An 18,707-nucleotide genomic window follows, 5' to 3' on the forward strand; every position below is an offset into this window, starting at 1 on the left:
TGGAATATTGAGCACATTTTTACAAATTTGATACGGTTGTTAATTTCGATGGAAATTTTGATGGAAAAATGTGCATCGTATCTAGTCAATGGTTTCCCACGGCCTAAAGGTGAACTGATCGAATCCAAGGCTAAAATGCTTCAAGTAATTTTGTGGGTTTATGCGAAACTGAAGCAATGCACAACATACTGAAACATCTCATTAATAGTATTTTTAGCAACAAATACTGAAAGCTTCTTAGTCTATGTCACATTTGTGAAAATAACATTTACAATTTGAGCTCTTTATCTGCTGTAGAATATAGTTATGAAAGGAAGTCAACCCATATATCTGTGTGCTGATCTTGTTGGGCTATAGGTAGATGAGAAATTGTCTGTCTGATCACAATAGAAGCCAACTTCCAAGCATTCGCATAGAGAGAACAATAACTGAATGACTCAATAAGTGGAAATGATTGCTTGACTTGAAAATACATCCCTGATTTACGCGGTTTCAGTGACAGGCCAGAAAAGCGTGGAAGGACCTTGTATTGTATGGTAAACCATTGAAATAAGAACACATCAAAACTCTTCAGCGTCTCAATGACGTTTAAATCTATCCCGAGGCACATCAACAACAAAAAAAGAACAAACGTCAATGTGTGAACAATACCAAAGGACCCCTCTCACACAGACCTCCTAGATTGCTTCATCATTCAGTCTGAAAAACACTGAAGACTCCATCCTGGCTGCACTGACGTGTTCCTCTTGACTCCACCTCAAACCCGAGAGCACAGGCGAGAAAAACCCTCAAGGCTTCGCAAAAACACGACCATCTGGCTGCAGACGACGGAAGATTAGAGCGAGAGGCTTTGCACGCCTGTTGAGAGTCTGCTGTCCGTGCCTCCACGCCACTCTGGAGGCTTCCACTAATTACAGGGCACTGGGAGAGACTGTGGGAGAGATGCTCAGACTGTTGGGATGACGCCCTTGGGCTCGCTACATTACCACAGTGCTGGGCCCGGACTGGAGTGGGCTGGCCCATCCTATTCCACTGGGTGGACACTACAGCCAGAGCCGGAGCAAAGCAGAGCAGAGCCAGCTCAGACAGCAATACCACCGAAACCCAACCAGGGGCAGGCCAGCCAGGGCTATTTACAGGGCAGTCAGCCTCACACAGACAGACAACCCAGATACGTTCAGGCCCTCAGCACAGGCAGGAAAGAATAAAGAAGGAATGCCTAAGACGTGTGAAGGACGACATATTTATTGTCTGTATTTCCTTTATCTTGGTAGGTACGTGGGATGATTTGTCAGTGATGACGATTTCGCACGCACACACAGACAGACACACAGCACTCTGAGCACATTATACGAGGCTGAGGGTGTTAGTGAACAGAAAGCTACTTAGAGGCGTGTGTCATCAAACCAAGTGATTCATTATAGTTTGAGCCACTCAGCCACTCCTTAATGTGATCCGTGGGAAAATACATCATGTCAAGGCTATTTTTGAAAAACAGATTACTGGCAGACAGGCAGGAAAGAACTAAGGACCATAATCCGTTCCGAACACTAAGTTATAACTCATGTTGGAAATAAAATATTCATCCTACCTCTAAGCAGTGCTTTATATCGGTGAAAATATTATTCCCACATATCATCACCCCATTTCATCATACAGAGAGAATGTACAATCTGAGTCAGACACAAACAGGTCAATTCCCAAATGCTGAGTCTAGGAGATGATAGTGGACTACAGGAAAAGGAGGACAGAGCACGCCCTCATTCTCATCGACAGGCCTGTAGTGGAGCAGGTTGAGAGCTTCAAGTTTCTTGGTGTCCACATCACCAACAAACTATCAAGGTTCAAACACACCAAGACAGTCATAAAGAGGGCACGACAAAGCCTATTCCCCCTCAGGAGACTGAAAAGATTTGACATGGGTCCTCAGATCCTCAAAAGGTTCTACAGCTGCAACATCGAGAGCATCCCGACTGGTTGCATCACTGCCTGGTACAGCAACTGCTCGGCCTCCGACCGCAAGGCACTACAGAGGGTAGTGCGTACGGCCCAGTACATCACCGGGGCCAAGCTTCCTGCCATCCAGGACCTTTACACCAGGCGGTGTCAGAGGAAGGCCCTAAAAATTGTCAAAGACCCCAACCAACCCAGTCTCTCTACTACCGCATGGCAAGCGGTACCGGAGTGCCAAGTCTAGGACAAAGGCTTCTCAACAGTTTTTACCCCCAAGCCATAAGACTCCTGAACAGGTAATCAGGTAACCACCCCTACTCTCTTTACACTGCTGCTACTCTCTGTTTGTCATATATTCATAGTCACTTTAACCATTCCTACATCTACATACTACCTCAATTAGCCCGACTAACCGGTGCCTGTATAGCCTCGCTACTGTTATAGCCTCGCTACTGTTATAGCCTCGCTACTGTTATAGCCGCGCTACTGTTACAGCCGCGCTACTGTTACAGCCGCGCTACTGTTACAGCCGCGCTAATGGTATAGCCTCGCTACTGTTACAGCCTCACTACTGTTACAGCCGCGCTACTGTTACAGCCTCGCTACTGTTACAGCCGCGCTACTGTTACAGCCGCGCTACTGTTACAGCCTCGCTACTGTTACAGCCTCACTACTGTTACAGCCGCGCTACTGTTACAGCCTCACTACTGTTACAGCCTCGCTACTGTTACAGCCTCGCTACTGTTACAGCCTCACTACTGTTACAGCCGCGCTACTGTTACAGCCTCACTACTGTTACAGCCTCGCTACTGTTACAGCCGCGCTACTGTTATAGCCTCGCTACTGTTATAGCCTCGCTACTGTTACAGCCTCGCTACTGTTACAGCCGCGCTACTGTTACAGTCTCGTTACTGTTACAGCCTCGCTACTGTTACAGCCTCGCTACTGTTACAGCCTCGCTACTGTTACAGCCGCGCTACTGTTACAGCCGCGCTACTGTTACAGCCGCGCTACTGTTACAGCCTCGCTACTGTTACAGCCTCGCTACTGTTACAGCCTCGTTACTGTTACAGCCTCGCTACTGTTACAGCCGCGCTACTGTTACAGCCTCGCTACTGTTATAGTCTCACTACTGTTATAGCCTCACTACTGTTATAGCCTCGCTACTGTTACAGCCTCGCTACTGTTACAGCCTCACTACTGTTACAGCCTCGCTACTGTTATAGCCTCACTACTGTTATAGTCTCACTACTGTTATAGTCTCACTACTGTTATAGCCTCACTACTGTTATAGCCTCGCTACTGTTACAGCCTCACTACTGTTATAGCCTCATAACTGTTATTATTCACTGTCTTTTTACTGTTGTTGTTTTATTTCCTTACTTATCTATTGTTCAACTAATACCTATTTTTTACTTAAAAATTGCACTGTTGGTTAGTAAGCATTTCACTGTAAGGTCTACACCTGTTGTACTCGGTGCACGTGGCAAGTAAACTTTGATTTGATTTAGTCATTTTGGCATTCCACTGTCTCTCCCCAACTGATGAACTTTAGAATGACTAATCTAGTGTGTCATTGGCCTGAAACTTTTAGCGCTCTCGCCACCAAGTGCCACACCACATCATCAGACTGCAGTGCTACATGCTTTACCTCAGACCCCAATTAAAAATCCACCGGAGAAAAAAAGTGAGAGAGGACATTTCCATGTCTGAACTTCTCTCTGTAATCAATACCCTGACTACTAAACAAGACGCCACGGTCTCCAAAGTCTCCACCATAGAGTGGGCTACCAAAGAAACATCAAAGAAGATTGATAAATTGTTAGAAACTGTCCGTCGGCTTCTCACAGTTGTGAGTGAGAACAAGGAAAATATAACGTTCCTGGAGAACGAGCTGAAGAAACTGCAATCCCAAAATAATGAGCTGTATGAGAATGTAGCTGAACTTCAATGGTATTCTCGCTGGTGGAATCTGAAAATCCAAAGTATAAGAGAGGTTAGGGAAGCAGTTATCATTATCCTGGGAAAGGTGGCTCCGTGCATCAAAGACAAGCTAAGAGACGTGATTGACGTGGTACATCGACTTGGGAAACGAAGATCTGATGGACCCTATGCGCCACTACAGGGACATCATCTGGAAAATGACCAAGGGGAATATGTTTCTGGACGAGAAGAAGCTCTGCATCAAAGAGGCTCTGATACCGCAGGATCAGACTGCCAGGGAGAAACTGTGGCCGCTTATACAGAAGGCTCGACAAGAAGGTAAGAAGGCTGGGTTCAAGGGCCAACACGTGTTCATCGAAAGAAGAAAGATTACTGGGAAACTCTAGTGATATGACATGAACCACACTTGAACTGTGAGCACTGCCAAGAGTACATTTACTGTACTGCCACAAGTAAATTTACCGTTCAAACTACAATTTATGAACACTTGCCAAACCAAAAAAATTCAAAAAGGATTTGTTATACTGTTAACCACCTCTACCTCAGATGAGCGTAGTTTTCCGTCGGAGTAACCCTCTCAAGGTTTACTGTTTGTTTTATTGTTCACATTACTCATCTGCTGTCTAGTTTGTGTCTTTCTTTTTTATGCAGGAGTTTGTTTTCAACTCACTCAATATCGTTAGCCTGAATGCTAGGAGAGAGCTTACAAAACGGAAAGGCTTATTTTTATATTGTAAACGCAGATTTTGTCCTTCTTCAGGAAACTCATTCGTGTGAAAGTGACTTGAAATTTTGAAAGTCACAATGGGGAAACATGGTCTATCTCAGTCATGGATCAAACCATTCTGCTGGTGTTTTGACGCGTATCCACAAGTATAAAAATCAACATTCTAGAATCCACATCTTCACAGGAAAGAAGATGGGTCATAGTAACTGTTAACTTGACAATGCTATTTTCATCATCTGTAATGTGTATGGACATTACTCACATGCTCCAAATAAGACCCTTTTAGTAAAATTTACCAGATAATTACAGGATTTACGCAACAAATACTCAGACGCTTTTCTAATTCTCTCAAGGGATTTTAACGAAACACCTGATGACTCGGCTGATCGTTTTCGGTTCAATTTTTATCAAAGTCATTTTCATGTTTTACAAAGATATGAATAGTTCTGTGATACTAAACCTTAATACATCCAAAAGATTCAGTATCAACAGAAGTGTACGACAGGGATGCCCAGTTTCGCCCTTTTTATTAATTTTGGTAGTGGAACTAGATATTCTGAATAATGTAAATCTGCATGGCTTATCCATTTTTAACAGAGAAATCAACATTTCCCAACAGGCTGACGATACTACTCTTTTTTTTAAAGACAAAGACAGGTCGCCCATGACCTTAATGCTATCACGGCATTCTCCATTACATCTGGATTCAAACTGAACATTTCTAAATGTGAAATCTTACGTTTATATGACTCTGATCATAAATAAATATAAAATATTCCGGTAAAGGACTATTTTAAATATTTAGGAATACGTCTGTCAAAAAACAACTTAGTCAGACAACATATGAATTTCTCTCGTAAAATTAGTATATATTTAATAATTGGCTAGAAATGGATATATCTATACTTGGGAGAGTGCTTCTGTCCAAGGCAGAGGGACTGTCTCACTTTGTGTAAACCTCATTATCTTTATTTATAAAACCCTCAACCTGTAAAAAGATCAAGATCTTTCTTGACTTCATCTGGAAAAATAAGTCTCACCAACTAAAAAAGTCAGTCCTCTCAAATAAAAGAGGCGAAGGAGGTCTGGAAGTGTTGGATTTTGCTGACATAAATAACACTTTCAAGATCAACTGGTTGAAAAGATGTTTGGCAATACAGAATCTATTTAGTATTTCATTCCAAACAATGTGTTTAATAAGTTGGGAGATCTTCAATTTCTACCAAATTGTAATTATATTCCTGAAAGCCAATTTAGCGTGTAATCTATGTTTCACCAACAAGCTTTAATGTCCTGGAAAATATGTTTCCTGCACAACTTTTCCCCTAATAAAGCTCTTTTGATGAAAAATTCAGACATAACTGTAAGGAATAAGTCATTGTTCTACCCTACAGTACCTGGCATGAGAGGAATATTGACTTTGTTCTTGATGTTTTCGACAACACCGGTAATATTCTTTCATATGAACAATTTATAACATTGAATGAATTTTTAACATTCCAATACCTTTCAGACAGTTTATTTCTGTGATCTAAGCCATTTACAGTGGTCTACCTACACTAATGAAAACTAATTTTAGCTTTGGTGATAATCAGAGAGTTTATCCAGAACTCAGCTTGGAAGGCGTGGCCTTTATTTACAAATCTTGCCGTAACAAATACATAAGACAAATTTTTCATTCACGGAACCAACTTACGCCTTTCTGGAATATGCTTATTCCTGACATTGTCTGGAAAAAAACTTGGTTGATGCCTTACAAATATTGTATATTAAGATTCTACATAAGATACATCCATGTAATTGTTGTCCAAATTTTCTGCAGAGAAAAAAGGTGAAAATCTGACTTGTTCTTGTTCTATGAAAAACCTTGCAGAATACTTATTAAACTTTTTGAACACTACCAATGTTTTTGACATGAAGGATATAATGTGATACTATTGCAATGATAACAAGACCATTGAAATGATTGTGATTTAATTTGTTATGTTGCCAAATACTTTATACACAAACAAAAATGTCAGAATTCTACACCAAAATTACAAATATTTTTGATTGAATTTAATTATCTTGTTAAGACATTAAGCATGTTGAATAAAAAATAAAAATTCCTGAAGCATTACTAGAATTTTGTCATATATTTGTTTTAGAAATGTACAGTATATATTTTTATTTACATATATATATTTTTTGTATGTATTTAGTATGTTCTTTTTATACATGTGTTTTGTTTTAATAAACATGTTTGATGTAGGGATGTAAATTGTCGATCATTTTGTATAATAAATAAAAAAGAACAAAAAATATTTGTTCTTAACTGGCTTGCCTAGTTAAATAAAGGTGTATTAATGGCATCCATGGATACACAACACTGCAGAGTACAGACCATTTATTTTCATACAGGATTATAGCAATAGGCTGAGATATGAACTATACATTTACTCACTATGTTCTAGTGCAGGTGTCAAGGCTCTGTGTGATAATGGTGACCATGGCCAGATGGAGAACCAACTTCCAGGGGTGATTCTGGCACCACATAATGGATGACTCGTCAAGGCTGGGTTGTTTGTGCAGGGAACTGGTGGTGGTGCTGAGAGCATTGACAGTGGAAAGCCTTGTGAGGCCCCTAGATTCCTCCATATAAAAGAGTTGTTTGGTGCTAGGCTAGCAAACACATCACACAAAACATGTAGTTAAGTTGTTGTTAACTTTAACCATGATGAGTTACAATGTACAACAACTGGTAAGTGGAAGGTGACTTAAATCAACCCATAAAACCAGTGATCTTTGAACAGGTTTGTCCTATAGAGATCTGACTCAGCAAACACTACATTAATTTAAGCAAGCAGAGCACTCAATTTCTTGTAGGATTTATTTTCTCAAGAAAACAACTGAATGTAACGAGAGCAGTATACTTACGTATTCCTGAGCAGCAAGACTCCAGAACCAGACCGATGAGAAATCCTCAGGTAGTGTTCTCAGCCACCCTCGGTGCTCCTGGCTATACTCGACACAGTGCCACACTGGATTTAAACTCATTAGCTGGGTTAAGTCAAGGCACTTGACTTGAGGTTTCTCTACTAGTGTACAAATTTGCTTTCTGAATTTCGAGAGGAGGATTTACTAAACGTTGTGATAAAATATCCATATTTGATTCCTTGCCATTTTTCTTGCTATTTAACAACATGGGTTGTTGTGTGCACAACTGATGACACTATACACTGAATATACAAAACATTAGAAACACCTTCCTAATATTGAGTTTCACCCCTCCCTTTTGCCTTCAGAACAACCTCAATTCGTTGGGGAATGGACTCTACAAGGTGTCGAAAGCATTCCACAGGGATGCTGGCCCATGTTGACGCCAACGCTTCCCACAGTAGTGTCAAGTTGGCTGGATGTTCTTTGGGCGGTGGACCATTCTTGAAACACAAAGGAAACTGTTGAGCGTGAAAAACCCAGTAGCGTTGCAATTCTTGACAAAAACCGGTCCGCCTGGCACCTACTACCATACCCCATTCAAGGGCACTTAAATATTTTGTCTTGTCCATTGAGCCTCTAAATGGCACATATACACAATCCATGTCTCAATTGTCTCAAGGATTAAGAATTAGGGATGCACGATATTTCGGTGAGAATATCGGAATAGGCCAATATTAGCCAAAAATGCCAATATCGACATCGGCCCGATGTCTAGTTTAACGCCAATGTGCAAAACCGATGTCAAAGCTGACGTGCATACCTACATAACATAGGTAGGTGACATAATGATGCCACGAAAAATACAGTATCACACTTGCAACACAGCATTCCTAACCTAGCCCACAATGTCTGCGGTGTGGATCTATTTTGAAGTTTCAAAGGAAGATAACAAAAAGGCCATATGCAACGTTTGTGCTGATATTATTTCCCGAGGAGGGGAGAAATTCAAATCTTTCAATACCACTAACCTAATTACTAATTTGAAAGTGCATCACCCCCAGACGTTCAGCGAATACTTAGAACAAAAGCAGAAAAAAATAAGCGCACACTTCCAAAAACTAAACAAGTTCAAGTCCAGCAGTCATTTGAAAAAGTAATACAATTTCAGCGAGACAACTCAAAGGCGAAATCCATTAACGCCAAATAATGGAATTCATTGCCATTGACAATCAACCGTTCTCTGTTGTGGAGGATGTTGGCTCTTCTCGAGCCCCGGTACACACTACCAAGTAGGCGCTATTTTTCAGATGTTGCCCTACCGGAGTTACACAGGATTGTTGAATCGCACATCCACAAGCTACTTGCTATGGGCGTCACTGCTATTAGCTTCACGACTGACATTTGGACCAGTGATGTCAGCCCCATGAGCATGCCGAGTCTGACAGCACAGTGGGTTAACAAGGATTTCGTACTGAGCAAAGCCATATTGCATGCTCAAGAATGTGCTGGTTCTCATACCAGTGCTGCCACTTAAATGGCATTTAAGGACATGTTTGAAACTTGGAAAATCTCCAAGAACAATGTACACGCTGTGCTACGTGATAATGCACGTAAAATGACAAAGGCTTTGGAAGAATGCACATGCTGCAACTGGCTGTGAACTAAGGTGTTTTGGCCAAATGCAGCATATTTGACAGTGTCAACCGGTAGAAAGATAGTGGGTCATTTTAAACACTCACAGCGAGCATATAGCCGCCTGCAAGCAATACAGGAGCAGCTTGGAGTGAAAATTAAAAGGCTTTTGCAAGGCCAGATGGAACAGTACTTTCTACATGATGGAGGGCCTGCTGGAACAAAAATGCGTGCTTGGCGTGTACGCAGCCGACTATGCGTTACCTGCAACAATCAGTAAAACCAGTGGACGCTCATTGAAAACATGAACACACTCCTAGCTCTATTCGACCAAATGACTCGAGGAGTAAGTTCAACTGCGTCTGCAACAGACGTGATACCCTCTGTCATGGCATTGAAACGCCTGCTCAACAGAACTGCCGACACATACCGTGGGGTTAACTTGGAAAAGTACTCTACTAGAGGCTGTGAACAAGCGATTCGGTGGCATTCTCTCTGAGCCTCTTTACTGTGTCGCCACCATGCTTGATGCTAGGTACAAGGACCGCTACTTCGATGCAGACAAAAACATGGTTTATGTGAAATGTTACAAACATAGCTGGACAATATGGAAATGGACACAGTGACAGTTCGCACCAAAGAAGGGGACCCACGACAGAAGAGGCCACAAACAGAGCTGAAATTTCACTGCTTGACATTTATGATGAAATCTTGGTTGAGAATGAAACGACTGAACAAATGAACAACGAAACAGCACAGCGAGTCAGTGAAAGAACTAGGTTTTGATTATGTTCTACTGGTAATGGGGACATACGTAAATGCCAACAAAATAACTTTTTGGTCAGTGTGTGTATGTATCTCTGTGAGAGAGAGATGCGTTGTATTTTCATTTTCTGTTACTACATCGGCCAACATTTGCCATTGTTGATCTATGCCTAATGATCCTTTGGAATGCAAGAATAATGCAATATGTTGTATTAAATGTACTAACCCCCCTTCCCTATTATTTGCAGATACTAGCATACCTGACAGAACCTACTATTCCCAGGAATGAAGATGCACTTGGATACTGGAGAAGTAACAAGCACCGTTTCCCCATCCTAGCTAAAGCTGCGTGCAAATATCTTGGTGCTCCCTGTAGTAGTGTGGACAGTGAGCGGCTTTTCAGAGCAGCTTCACACATTGTAGACGAAAAAAAGAAACAGACTCTCTTGTGACAAAGCCGAGCAGGTCCTCTTTGTGAAGAAAAACCTCCCCCAAATGTTAAAATTGTAAATGGGCAGTCATATTGTAACACAGCCATCTAGAGTCACTGGGAAAAAATGTACTAAGCCCAATGGCTTTTCTGTTGTTCATTCATGGCTGGTATAGGTCAAGACTTTAATTTAATTTAAAACAAAGCAGGTGTGTTTTTTTGTTAATTGTTTTCATTTCATAAATGAAAGATGAGATGACGTGTTGTAAATTTGCTCTCATTTCATTAGTCAAGTCAGTTGAGCACATGTGAAAAGTTGAAGTTGTGCCATTTGTAGCAGTTTATGACAGCCTAGAGACAGTACTTTTTTCAAACAGTTATAGCTAAAATGATTAACTGAATTTTAGTTTCAACCTATATTTCTTTCAAATCATTTTTAAGTTTCGTCATACAGTCAAGATTGGAGAGTAAGAAGAGCCACCAACCACTTAACCATCTTTGTAATGCGGGGCAGATAAAATATTTGTGTCATGAATATCTGTTGTGGAATAAAATACATTCATGGATGTGTCATTTTTCTCATTTACAAGTTATTAAACAATCTGTTCCTAACTGAACAAATGAACATATGACACTTTGTTTCAACTAGTTAACTGTACTAGAATGCTTAAAAGGCTGCTAAAATGTTAAATATCGGTTATCAGTATCATGTTTTTTGGCAAGGAAAATATTGGATATCAGTATCGGCCAAAAAAGTCATATCGGTGCATCCCTATTAAAAATCCTTCTTTAACCCGTCTCCTCCCCTTCATCTACGCTGATTGACGTCATTGAACAAGTGACATCAATAAGCCTTCACCTGGTCAGTCTACAGTATCTCATGGAAAGAGCAGGTGTTCTTAATGTTTTGTACACTCAGTGTATGTCCTCTAAATCGTATGATATTTTACAACCTTTATTCCATTCATAATGTAACCGAATGTAACATATCATTCTAAATGGAGTGTCACAGAATTACGTACAGAATAATACAAATTGCCCTGAGACCACCCTCCAATTCTGCATGTATCAAACCAGTTATAAAATATTGAAATGTAATATAGTGTGATTTGCACTACACTATCACTCGTTAAATCCATCAACCAAGCTATTATACTGAGGCCATTATGTTTAACTGTCCAAAAGTATTGCAGCCGTTGGTCAAATAAAACCGGAAGGTGTTGTGTTAAGATCTTCAGCCCTTACAGGTACTTAAATCTGTTTGGCACAATAAATTATCAGGCCCGGGAGAAATATTATTTATCTGGAGGCACAACAGCCGGCGGCAGACTGCACTGAACGCATTTCCACTTTTTAAACAGTTCCTTTTTTTAATGGAGAATTAACCACATTAAAATGTATCAATATGTTTTAGCCTGCCTAATGAAGCGCACTGGTCTTATTTGATTTCAGTCCTATCGCCTATATAAAACAGGGTTGTTTTATTTCATTCATTTGGGATCATCATTCACTATTGTCTGTTAGAATAATGATATTCAGAAAATATTATTCACCCGTTTATGTGGACGGTACAGCCCCTAACAAATATGACTGTGTCATACATAGTATCGCTGTTTAAGACGAGACTTGGCCATGATAATGGTTTTAATGCAGTGCTACGTACATGGTGCTGCCTCATGCAACTATTAGCATGGCATTATGGAGTTACAATGTATCAAATTACTCCCCTAATAATTTCGTAGCGTTCTGTTCATCTCGCCTGCAACTATGTATCATTGGATCCTCTCAGGACTCAAACTTTATGCAGTGACACTGTACTGGCAAGCAAGTGCCTGCTGTTTACCGAGACCTTGCAGCCAACAGAGAGAACTGACAGAAGTCACCCTCCCTCTGCCCGCTATTCCGTACGCTACCGCAAAATGTTGTCTAGAGATGTTAAGACATATTTTACTATGCGAAGCAATTCTCTACCGCTATTAAAAACCAATGTATTCTTTGACAGTAGGCCTACGGGCAGCACAGCAATGTCATTCATTCATGTACCTGTCATCGTAGCAGAAATCGGCGCCCAGAGTGTTGACATAGAGGACCAAAGCCACGGCGCTGCACACGAATTCTGCAATCATTTCTCAAAAAAATAAACAATGAAAGAAAACGAAGAAGAACAGTGGAGATATATTTCAAATACTATCTCTATTATCTCTCTCCGTCTTTGTCTAGATGCCTCTGCAAAAACAGATATTCCAATTCCACATCCTCGCAAAGTGTTGAAAGTGGATAATCCAGGCAGGCATCCTCCCTCTAACCCATTTTGAGCTAGAGGAGGACAGCTATGATCCGACACGAAATAGAGCAAACGGCCAGCATTTACAGTGTCTCTGACTGCATTTGCACGCCTTTCCTACAAGACTGCTCGTGTGATTCATAGTGGTCCGGTGGATAAACGTCGTGATTGAGCCGCGTGTGGTTTAAAGGATCTTCTGCGCATGTGCGGTGTCCCTCCTCCTCGCAGTGAATAGAAGAAAATGATGCTGATGATTTGAGGATTAGGCTAGAGCTAGACTGCATGATGGGACACCTCTTTATTGCCAACTGCTGTATCCACATTGCATTGCTATAGGTAATCTAGCCATAATTACGGTATATAGCCCCTTATGAGTGTGAATATGTAAATCTCGGTGGAACAGTGACACCAGGCCCACCAGTGTTTTCCAATTCTCACTCTCGGGAGAGCTCTTTGTATAGGCCTATACACCATAGTGCCATAATCTGGATTTAATCCGAGCAGTAGGCTATAGCTGGGTTTCAAAAACTCAGTCCTGGGGTGCACATTTTGGTTTTTGTCCTAGCACTACACAGCTGATTAAAATCATGTTTGATGAGTTGGTTATTTGAATCAGCTGTGTAGTGCTAGAGCAAAAACAAAAACGTGCACCCAGGGGGTGCCCCAGGACCGAGTTTGGGAAAACCTGGGCTATAGGGCTTCACCCTACAGGCATACAAAACACTAGGTTTGATCTGTGCTCTACTACAACCAATTTTATATATACATATAAAATGTAACCTAATTCAATAGACCTACTTTCCCAAAATGATACAAGATATTATTAATTTAGGCTTCAAATGTCTGTTGATTATTGGATTATACAATCTGAAATGGCATAATGTCAGTCATAACATAATTACGAATCAACCAAAACTAGATTTTTAGATATACAGTTGAAGTCGGAAAGTTACATACACTTAAGTTGGAGTCATTAAAACTTGTTTTTCAACCACTCCACACATTTCTTGTTTAACAAACTATAGTTTTGGCAAGTCGGTTAGGACATCTACTTTGTGCATGACACAAGTAATTTTTCCAACAATTGTTTACAGACAGATGATTTCACTTATAATTCCCTATATCACAATTCCAGGGGGTCAGAAGTTTACATACACTAAGTTGACTGTGCCTTTAAACAGCTTGGAAAATTCCAGAAAATTATGTCATGTCTTTAGAAGCTTCTGATATGCTAATTGACATCAATTGAGTCAATTGAAGGTGTACTTGTGGATGTATTTCAAGGCCTACCTTCAAACTCAGTGCCTCTTTTCTTGACATCATGGGAAAATCAAAAGAAATCAAAAATTGTAGACCTCCACAAGTCTGGTTCATCATTGGGAGCAATTTCCAAATGCCTGAAGGTACCACGTTCATCTGCACAAACAATAGTACACAAGTATAATCACCATGGGATCACGCAGCCGTCATACTGCTCAGGAAGGAGACGTGTTCTACCTCCTAGAGATGAACGCACTTTGGTGCGAAAAGTGCAAATCAATCCCAGAACAACAACAAACAACAAAGGCCGCTCAGCAAGGAAGAAGCCACTGCTCCAAAACCACCATACAAAAGCCAGACTACGGTTTACAAATGCACATGGGGACAAAGATCAAAGATCATACTTTTTGGAGAAATGTCCTCTGGTCTGATGAAACAAAAATAGAACTGTTTGACCATAATGACCATCGTTATGTTTGGAGGAAAAAGTGGGAGGCTTACAAGCCAAAGAACACCATCTCAACCATGAAGCACGGGGGTGGCAGCATCATGTTGTAGGGGTGCTTTGCTGCACGGGGGACTGGTGCACTTCACAAAATAGATGGCATCATGAAAAGGAAAGTTATGTGGATATATTGAAGCAACATCTCAAGACATGAGTCAGGAAGTTAAAGCTTGGTCGCAAATGGGTCTTCCAAATGGACAATGACCCCAAGCATTCTTCCAAAGTTGTGGCAAAATGGCTTAAGGACAACAAAGTCAAGGTATTGGAATGGCCATCACAAAGCCCTGACCTCAATACTATAGAAAATGTGTGGGCAGAACTGAAAAAGCGTGTGCAAACAAGGAGGCCGACACCAGCTCTGTCAGGAGGAATGGGCCAAAATTCACCCCACTTATTGTGGGAAGCTTGTGGAAGGCTACCCAAAACGTTTGACCCAAGTTAAACAATTTAAATGCAATGCTACTAATACTAATACTAATGCAATACTACTACTAATACTAATGCAAACTAATACTAATACTAATGCAATACTAATTGAGTGTATGTAAACTTCTGACTCCTCGGGAATGTGATGAAAGCAATAAAAGCTGAAATAAATCATTCTCTCTACTATTATTCTGACATTTCAAATTCTTAAAATAAAGGTGTGATCCTAAATTACTTATTTTTACTAGGATTACATGTCTGGAATTGTGAAAAACTGAGTTTAAATGCATTTGGCTACGGTGTATGTAAACTTCCGACTTCAACTGTATATTGAACTAGTTAGTATTTATAAGAGACTAAGGATTATATGTCAGAAACGATCATGGGAAAATACAGTAGTCTGCTCTAGAGCATTATATATAACATGTTAACCCTGTAGTAAATATTCGATGGGTGCCTGCCTTGAGTCAAAACACTCCACGGTGCAATAAACCTGAGGCAGAAAAGACAATGCAATAAAAAAGTAATTAACAATATTTTAAGAAGCCTCAGTAAAGAACTTAACAACTAACAATGATTAAAGAGGTAAATAAGGGAGAGTTTATTATTTGTTTTAAATAACATTTACAAAAACGTATTGTGTGAAACAAATGTATGGCAGAAAGGAATATGAACAGTTGGAGAAAACTGTGATTTCTAGGGGACGTAGGCCTGATATGTATATGCCCTATTACTATCCATAATGTATAACATGGTTATTACACATTTATAGCAGGTCCATTGCTTTAGTATTAATTAAGCCAGGAGGGTTGTATTTATTTTTTCTTGACTTGTGGCCATTGCAGGCTACTACGAGTGCTTCCTTTGGCCGTTGAAAACGTCCAGTAGAGGGCTCACCCAGCAAGAAGAGCAACACTGAGTGTACACAGTTACACAGAGTCTGAACACTGAAGCAAAGCAGCACAGTCATGCTTCCAACTGTAGCAAATGTTTTACACTAAAGCAAATGTTTTCAACATCCACTATTGGAATATAACCATTTGAGTATTTTGAGATTGCACACTATAAAGGAGAATGTGAGGAAGCAGGGGAACAGATGAGAAGAAAAACTAAATCAATCTTTGTGCTCCATAGTGTTCTACAAAGTGTGCTCCACAGACAAAGAGGCCAGTATGGTCCACTGCATATTGATGCAATGGTATTTCAATAGAGGGACCCCAGTCTATCGAGGAGGCATCAATGTGGCCATTCACTGAACAGCAGGACATGATGATGTAATAGATTTCAAGAATTAATTAAACTGATCGGAGCGACTGACCCAGTGTTTTCATGTGCATTTAACCCATCCGCTAGTAAATGTCTGGGATCAGGCAATGTTTTTCTGCATTATAATAGTGGAGGCAGTATAGTCAACGGTCCAATGCAGCCATTTTATATAAATATCAAATCATTTCTGGGTAACAGTTAAGTACTTTACTGTGATTGTTTTCAACTTAAATTGTCTTCCTAGCAAAGAGAAATTTCTCAAGCAAGAATTTAGCTATGACTGTCTGGGAGTGGTCTGAGTGGGGAGTGGAAAACTTCAAATGAACTGTTATTGGCAGTTTGGAACTCTTTCTTATTGGTCTATTAACTCATTTGGCATGGTGACATCACCAGGCAGGCCAAAACTCCATCCCACCAAAACAGGCAAACATTTCAGGCAGTCTTTTCAAACAGCTCTTACACAAAAATGTCATTTTCATTATTTTCACAATTTCCCAGTATTATTCCAACCATCATAGTGTGGCAATACACTAAGTATACAAACATTAAGAACACCTACTCTTTCCCTGACTTAGACTGATCAGGTGAATCCAGGTAAAAGCTACAATCCCTTATTGATGTCACCTGTTAAATCCACTTGAAGCAGTGTAGATGAAGGGGAGGAGACAGGTTAAAGAAGGTTTTGAGACAATTGAGACATGGATTGTGTATGTGTGCCATTCAGAGGGGAAATGGGCAAGACACAATATTTAAGTGCCTTTGAACATGGTATGGTAGTAGGTGGCTGGCGCTGTGGAAGTATTGGAATCAGTATTGACTGAGGGCAAAATGGCGGTTGAAGGGGGGGGGGTGCAACTCAATATTAGGAAGGTGTTCTTAATGTTTTGTACACTCATAAAAATGGCTGCATTGGACCTTTAACAATGATTTATTGACAACTGCTATTGAATGATGTACATTGTGTGAAATATTAAGAAAATGTGTGTGTGTGGGCATGTGCCATTCTCCCACATCTAGTTCAGACTACCAATCCACCAAATAACAGTCTTCAGACATAAGATTAGATGGGTAATATTGATAGGACAGAGAGGTCCTTTGGAAATTGGGCCAAATTGAAATGTAAAACTACAAAAAGCATATGCATCACCATGGTAGCCATTGAAAGAGAACTCTTTGGAGATTAAGGGGAAATTATCAGACTAAAGGTGAGGACACAACAGTTCACTTGACACAAGACTGAATCCAAACATTACACTGTTGATTTTATATGCATTGTTAATTTATTGTACTTTTCAAAGCATTTTATCAATAACAAAATCTGAAAATACTCTGGATACGTTCAAACAGCATAACAAGAATATTCATTGACATTTTAGGGTAGGTTCAAGATAAGAAAAATCATTACAAGGGTGTCTAACTGGTGTCTTCAAGTGGCCACACATCTCTCCAAACTGTCATTTCAATGCACTTTTATGAAACAGCCTTCAACTATAAAAGGCTTTTTTCAACTCTCCTAGCTTTGCCACTGAGGAACTGAAGCAAACACATTTGTAGTTTTTTGTTTGTAACACAGACCTGCGTCCCACAATTACTGTTGTTCTTTACGTAATCCAAAAACTGTCAGAGTTGTGTGTATAGGTGGCAGGGAAGTCAGGCGCAGGAGAGTCAAACGGAGTGTAAAATGGGGTCTTTTAATGAAAGTCCAAATGCATGCTCCATAACACTAAATAAAAAACGAACAAAACAAATATGGGTACGAAGACCCGTCGCGCACCTATACACATAAAAACAATACTAACAAGAAACAATCTCTGACAAAGACATGAGGGGAAACAGAGGGTTAAATACACAAGAGAATAATGGATGGGATTGAAAACAGGTGTGTGGGAAGACAAGACAAAACCAATGGAAAATGAAAAATGGATCGATGATGGCTAGAAGACCGGTGACGTAGACCGCCGAACACCGCCCGAACAAGGAGAGGCAACGACTTCGGAAGAAGTCGTGACAAAAACGTTCCATTATACATTGTAATCTGGGTCAGGTGGGCATCATTTGAAATCTTATTCTATTGCCAACACGTCTAGCTAAGTTATAAAATACGATCTTACAGTATTAAGCTATCAAGTTATAAATTATGATCTTACATTGTTAGGCTCTTCAGACAAACAGATTGTAATTTTCTTCTAAACAGTATACAAACTCCACACAGTCTTGCTCTGTTCCTTTCCAGCTATTAGGCTAGTGATTTTCAAAGGCAGGGTTGCAACCCCTAGTGGGGGAATTGCAGTGGGGACGCCAAAACATGTATATTTTACACATATAAATATGTTGTTGTTTTTTTAATTAAGAGTACATATTACTACATGCAACAAGATACAAATGCTTTTAGGAAAGATAACTTGATAAGAGGTATGAAAATACAATTAATTGAAATTTACAGATTTTAAAGTTGCATCATGAGATTTGTGGTCAACGGAAATTTGTCACAAAAAAATGGGGTTGCCAGAAATTCTGTCAAAACATTTTATGGCTGTCCATCCTGCCAATATCTGCAGTAGAAACAATACATACTGTAGATTCAAAACGGTCTCTG

At 40.1% G+C, this 18,707-nt stretch overlaps 1 protein-coding gene across 2 annotated transcripts in view; it reads right to left on the minus strand.

Moving 5' to 3' along the window:
- LOC129866823 (protein O-mannosyl-transferase TMTC2-like) overlaps window positions 1–12,845 on the minus strand; it is a 166,581-nt gene extending 153,736 nt beyond the window's left edge. Inside the window, exon 1 of one of the 2 annotated variants that reach the window (XM_055939755.1) lies at window positions 12,414–12,845. In XM_055939755.1, coding sequence (XP_055795730.1) covers window positions 12,414–12,496 — 83 coding nt within the window. In that variant the 5' untranslated portion in view covers window positions 12,497–12,845. The other variant, XM_055939754.1, reaches the window with a different exon arrangement.
- Window positions 12,846–18,707: the final 5,862 nt, after the last annotated feature.

Source organism: Salvelinus fontinalis, chromosome 12 (genome assembly GCF_029448725.1).
Source record: "Salvelinus fontinalis isolate EN_2023a chromosome 12, ASM2944872v1, whole genome shotgun sequence".
Lineage (NCBI taxonomy): Eukaryota > Metazoa > Chordata > Actinopteri > Salmoniformes > Salmonidae > Salvelinus > Salvelinus fontinalis.